The sequence below is a fragment of the Alosa sapidissima genome, chromosome 21, assembly GCF_018492685.1.
Source record: "Alosa sapidissima isolate fAloSap1 chromosome 21, fAloSap1.pri, whole genome shotgun sequence".
NCBI lineage: Eukaryota > Metazoa > Chordata > Actinopteri > Clupeiformes > Clupeidae > Alosa > Alosa sapidissima.
In genome coordinates, this window is record NC_055977.1 from 21578674 (window position 1) to 21585192 (window position 6519).

General features: G+C 51.4%; 1 protein-coding gene across 1 annotated transcript in view; it reads right to left on the reverse strand.

Moving 5' to 3' along the window:
* Positions 1 to 6310, reverse strand: part of LOC121695828 (exostosin-1c) — a 42676-nt gene extending 36366 nt beyond the window's left edge. The window contains exon 1 of the mRNA XM_042076965.1: positions 5200 to 6310. Coding sequence (XP_041932899.1) covers positions 5200 to 6146 — 947 coding nt within the window. The 5' untranslated portion in view covers positions 6147 to 6310. The remainder of the gene's footprint in view (positions 1 to 5199) is intronic.
* Positions 6311 to 6519: the final 209 nt, after the last annotated feature.

Below are 6519 nucleotides of genomic sequence, written 5' to 3' on the forward strand. Positions count from 1 at the left end.
CCCCTGGCAAAAAACGTTCATCTCAAGCCTGAAAAAAAAAGAGAAAACCTGATTGGGAATTTCTCTGCTTGCTACCACAATGGTCAAGGTCAGAGTTCTCATCGCTCAGCTAATGAGCTAACGAGCTAACCGGCCGCCCTACTCAAAATGAATTATCCCACACACACATCCAGGCAAATTAGCCTCTGCGTTAATGCCTACACTGCCTGGCTAAACACATCTCCCCCTCCCTTCTTAACAAGCGCATTTGTAAGTCATAATTTTAATTTTTCATATTTTCCAAAACGAACACGACTTCGCATTTGCACTGCTTATAGTTTACATTATCCCGTCCTAGTTAGCCTGTGCTACTGACTACTACTCCTCGTAAACACTTCTTTTTCCCTCCGTCTTCTCTTACAAAACAAATCTGAAGGTCATGACTTGGTCATTTGCCTTTTTTCCCTCTCTTTTTGAAATAAAATGCTAATTGTGGTGCATATTATTTGACTTTCAGATTAGGCAGACTGTCCTCTCCTCCAGTCTTCACTGAGCGCTCTGTTCCAGCGTAATAATAATGGCTCTTCTTGATTTACGCTCTCGCTCTCTCTCTCTCTCTCTCTCTCTCTCTCTCGCTGTCCAAAAAACCTGAACATCAGGAAATCCTGTCGAGACTTCTTAAAATATTTTTCTCCTTCAGTATTGTTCTTTATTATTCTGACGCTTCTGTATCTACTGTAGCAGACTCCATGCGATCAGGGAGGGATGTATCTATGGTGGACTCACGTCAGCACACATTGGTTGGATCACAGCTTAGGGGTTTTCCTTACTGTGGAGTCTCTCCTTTTGTTTGGGACTCAGAGTCATGGCCCGGCCTGACCCACAATCCGAGACTTCTTCGTGAACCCAGGCTTGTTGTATTTTCCAGAACATTCCTCCGGTCTTTGTGTTGACACGAGTTGGGTGTCTTGTCAGGCTGCCTCTTGGCTGGGCCACTCTCACAGGAGGTGCTATAGGGGGCGCCATAGAGCGGCAGGATCCAGTGAGCCCTCCTCAGTGACTTGGATTTGGATTACAGTACAAGGAATCTTGTCTGATAGAGGGCGAGACCTTTCCTCTACAAACCTTTCGCGTGTGAAGTGTGGTGAGAATGTGGCTCCATGTGTGTGTGTGTGTGTGTGTGTGAGTCTCTAAGTTTAAGCTTAAAGAAGTATGAGTGTGAGTGAGTGTGAGCGTGACTGCTAAGAAGTGTGTGGTCATACATGCTTGAGTAAATTAATATGCATGAAGCCTGTGATGAAGTCTATGTGAATTAGTGTGCGTGTGTATATCCTAGTGTGTGTGTGTGTGTGTGTGTGTGTGTGTGTGTGTGTGTGTGTGTGTGTGTGTGTGTGTGTGTGTCTGTGTATATGTGTGGCTGTCAATCTGTTTACCCCCTGTGGTAAGGTTGGCTTTGAGATATGAAGGAGAGAGGGTGAGAAAGGAGGTCAAAAGCGTGAGTATGTATGTGTGTGTGTGTGTGTGTGTGTGTGTGTGTGTGTGTGTGTGTGTGTGTGTGTGTGTGTGTGTGCATGTGCATATGTGTGTGTGCATGCGTGCGTGCGTGCGTGCGTGTGTGCGTGTGTGTGTGTGTGTGTGTGTGCAGGAATTGGCTGAATGAGGGAGCAAGGAAAGTTTGGGAATAACAGAATCATGCGCAAAAAAAAAAAAAGAGTGGAAGATAGATGACAAGGGAGCAATTCTTTCTCTCTTTCTCTCCCTCTTTTCCTCCCTCTCTCTTATTTTTAACTGTGAGACAAACAGAGCTGTTTGGACTGAGCAGGAGCCACACACACCACATTCTCTCCAGGGGTACAATTTCACATCCCCCTAATTACAGTGGGGTGTAGCATTTCTCATTGGGGCATGCCAATATCGCAACTCACTCATTCACTGACACACACACACACACACACACACACACACACACACACACACACATACAGAGACACACACACACTCTCTCTTTTTCTGACACACAAACACACACACACACACACACACACACACACACACACACACACACACACACACACACACACACACATGCATAAACCCACACATGCAGGAGCAAACAGAGAGCTTTCATAAAAAGGTCAGTGAACGGAAGGGAAGCTACCCTTGCTGGTTACTGGACCAACAGCCCACTACTGTTCCCGGGTATTAAGCTCCTTATTGAGGCATCTCAGGATATAGGCTATACTTATCCAGCCCTTGTTTAAATGATGTATCTTTGGCATGGGACGTGGAAGACATATTTCTGTCATTCCAATCATAACATTCCATTTTCGAGTATTCCTTATTCATTTATTTGTCGGTGTGCGGAATCTCAAGCCGCACCGAGGGGCTATTTCCAACCCTTTCATCGGGTTTTTGCCCGGGCTTCCCAGAATGGCTTTTTCAGCTCATGGATAATAGCGGCGCTCTTCGGAAGTCTTCCACATGGCAAGGTCATTGTTATGATAGCCATGTAAGCGAGTGAGAAAGGTACAGCGTTTTACCATTACACCCCTCCTCACAACTCACCACACACACACACACACACGCACACACACACGCACACACACACACACACTTTGTCTTTCTTTCTCTCTCTCTCTCTCTCTCCAGTCCTGCATACGCACATACTATCTAGTCCAGTGAAAACTCAGATAGTGCAAAAGTGCAATCTCTTCAATTCATTATTTTGAGTTTTTGTGTATGCATATGTGAGTATGTTGCAGATGAAGATTGAGAGAGAGAAAGAGAGACAGGCAGACTTAAAGAGAGAGAGAGAGAGAGAGAGAGAGAGAGAGAGAGAGAGAGAGAGAGAGAATATTCATGTGTGTGTCCATCCTGACAGTACTTGCCCTATTTCCTCTGATTTGCTTTCACACAGCTCCTCATTTGCATTTGCCGCACAATGCAGGTTTTACCGCTTTTTAAGAAAGGATCTGCTTAAGTGACGGAAAGTAGGCCATTAGGTTGCCCCCCCTCTTTCCCTCTCTCTCTCTCTCTCTCTCTCTCTCTCTCTCTGTCTGTCTTCCCCCTCTTCTCTATCTCTCTCTCTCTGTGTCTTTCTTTGACTGGGTGCGGTGAGGTACTGTAGGGTTAATCTGCAGAAGCAGATGCTACTTGTCATTAACCTGGGAGCACCTCCTAAGAACCAGCCGCCTCCTCCCGCCTCGGGGACCAACACAAGAGAGCATGACAGAAGGAAGAGAAGAAGAGTGATAGACAGAGAGAGGTAGAGAGAGAGAGATGGAGTGAGAGAGAGAGAGAGAGAGAGAGAGAATGGCAGCTCTATTTCCTCAAAGCTCCATTAGTGAGGAGTTGCTGGCGTGTCGCGGTTTGGCCTCATATTTCACACCTGTCTCACACCGACGATGCCACATCACTAGACAACAGGGAACCATCCATAAAAATGTACCAACCCACATACACCCACAGGAAAATGCACACATATATACATATAGATATACACACACACACACACACACACACACACACACACACAGCGAGGGAGAGAGGAGGCGCGAAATGAGAGTGAAATCCCCTTCCTGCATGAAACCCACAGTGGGAGAAGGATCCTTTTCCATTGCAGAGAGCAAAAGGAGAAAGAGTGAGGGTAAGAAAGGGGAGAGGGAGGCAGAGAGAGAAAAACGTATTTCATAAACGTTTATTTCTTCCCCTTCTACATGACGACAGCTTGCCCCCCAACCCACACACACACACACACACACACCACACACACACACACACACACACACACACACACCACACACACACACACACACACACACACACACACACACACACACACACACACACCACACACCCTTCCTCTCCCTCATCCCCTACCCTGCTCTCTCCTCCAGCTCCTGCCCACACACACCCCACCCATCCTCCCATGCACACACACACACACACACACACATACATACAGTACACACACACACATTCATACATACATGCACGCACACATACACATTCACATAGGCACGCACGCACGCACGCACACACACACACACACACACACACACACACACACACACACACACACACGGGGCCGTACTCCCCCACTGCCACCGCTGTCTTCCCCCCTTCTTGCCTGAGACCCCCATCTGTCTGTATGGAATAAATGAACTCATTCATACACGGAGGCCAGGGCCCAGAGACCCGCACAGCGGCCGGCCCAAAGCAAACAGGGCCTGCAGGCTGCCGCTCGGACCGTGGCTCGCTGCTCAACCCCTCTCACAAAACACACACACACACACACACACACACACAAAACACACACACTTTGCCACACTTCACCCCTTACAGAGACATCAACCCTCGCCCCCCCTCCTGTCATTTATTAACCGTTTTCCCCTTCAGTTTTTTCTATCTCCAACTCTCCCTCCCTCTCTCTTTCTCTCTTCCTCCTCCCCCACTTCCCTCTCTCATTCACTCCATTCCATTGCAGCTTGTACGTCTTCTCTGCAGTACACACGGCTCCACTGGGGCCCATTCACACCGTGAGTAGCACCTCTTCAGCTTTAGCGCGTAATGGCTATCTTCTTGTCGGCTCCTGCAGCGTTTGCTGTTATCAAAAAGAGCGAGCCACTCCATCCGATAAATGGACGCACCTGAGCGCAGTGCTGTTTGTCCAGGCTGACAATGGCTGGGTGTTGCCCCCCCAGCCCCCCCCCCCCCCACCAGGGAGCAGCATTGATGGTGCTTCTGAAGTGGGAAGGTGTTTTTGTTTGCCCTGCTCCCTGTGTCTACACGTCCACACCCTGATTAGAGAGCAAGCGGCGCGATGTTTACCCCCGATGACCGTGCGCACGGTGTGTGAAAACACGAGGCTACGCCATTACAGAAGCGCAAACACCGCTCGGTGAGCGGCCGCCCCCCACCTTGCCGCTCCCCACCTCACCGCTACCACCCAACAATCAGCAGACAGTAGAGTAAACAACTCCCACTGTTGTAGACATGGTGACAGCTGACGGCACACAACGAAACACCCGAAAGTAAACAACGTGAATCTGAGCCAGTTCAAATGCACGCTCTTGAAGCGAACCTGATTTTTGAGTGCACTAAATGGGTTGTAATTGTAAACGCAATATAATAACAACCCAGTAGTGGAAGTCAATAAAAAGTAAAAGTACAGCTTTAACTCAATTCTATTCAATCACTGACAGCTTCATTTTCACTTACCTCTCGTACTCTTGGTTGTCGTGGTCACAGCGTGCATCTTTGTGCTTCTCCCAGTCTTTGCCGTGGCGACAGGTGGTGAGCGAGATGATGTCCTTGCCGTTGTGGATGTGGTGGAGCGCGTTGCGCGTGTCCGAGCCGATGCCCGTGAGGTAGCGCTTGCCCTTGAACATGAGCAGGTACTTCCTTCTTGGCGGCACCGAGTTCCTGAGGAGCCAGCCGCGCTCGCCGCCCTTCTGCGGGTGGTCACGCGAGAAGAGCGGGATGGAGACGTCGAAGCCCGGACGGAAGTGCTCCGAGTTCAGGCTGGCCTTGGCCAGGATGGCCTGGCCCACACGGAAGCCCAGGTCCTCCGTGTAGTTGGGCCATGTGCCCGAGTACAGGTTGAAGACCAGGTGGTTGCGCCCGTCGTTCCACAGCGGGTAGCCGCGGATGCGCTCGTCCACGTTGGGCACGAACTGCGCAGAGAGCTGGTCGCGGTCCAGCGTGTCGATGCCCAGCACGAACAGGCAGGCCTCGCGCGGGTCCGCCGTGTAGTAGCGCGACTCGGTCACCGATGCCAGGATCTTGCGGTAGCTCTCGGAGACGCGCTCGCCGCGCTCCGACGGGTACACATAGACGCGGAAGCCTTCGCGCGCGGCGCCCCGACACCGCGAGAAGTCAAAGCAGGTGTCCATGCGGCAGCGGCTGTCCCGGTAAATGCCCGCCCAAGCCTGCCGACGCTGCCGGGGGGAGTCGCCGGACCCTCCGGACGCCTGGAGCTCCTCCAGGGCCGCGTAGCCTGGCAGCAGGGCCCGGTCCACCCACTCGGGCCAGGGCCTGGGGGGCTCGTCGCCCGCGCGCGGGTTTAGCAGGCGCAGCAGGCGCGACTGCACCCCGCCCCAGTAGAAGAGCAGCAGCCAGCAGCATGCGCACAGGGCCAGCAGCACATACTTCTTTCGCGCCTGCATGGGTCTCTCTCGCGCTCTCTCCGTCTCTCTCTCACTCACTCCCTCGCTTTTTCTATCTCCCAGTTTCTCGTTCTCTGTCACTCGTTCTCTCGCTGCCCCTCAGCACTTGGCCTCACGGGGGAAGGGGAGAATGAGTTGGTTAGGGAGGTTCTGGGGGGGTGGGGGGTGGGGGGGTTCAAGGGGGAGGGAGGGGGGTGTTTTAGTGGAAGATCATGGGCCAGGAAAATCCAGGAGACAGCAGTTCGGACATGGCTCTCGAGCCCGGGTGGGTCCAGCTGCCCATTGGAGAGCACGAATGCTTAAGGGCTTCTTTATTTCTCTTTCTCTCACTCTCTTTCTTTCTCTCTCCTTCTCTTGGAATTCGCTCAGAGGC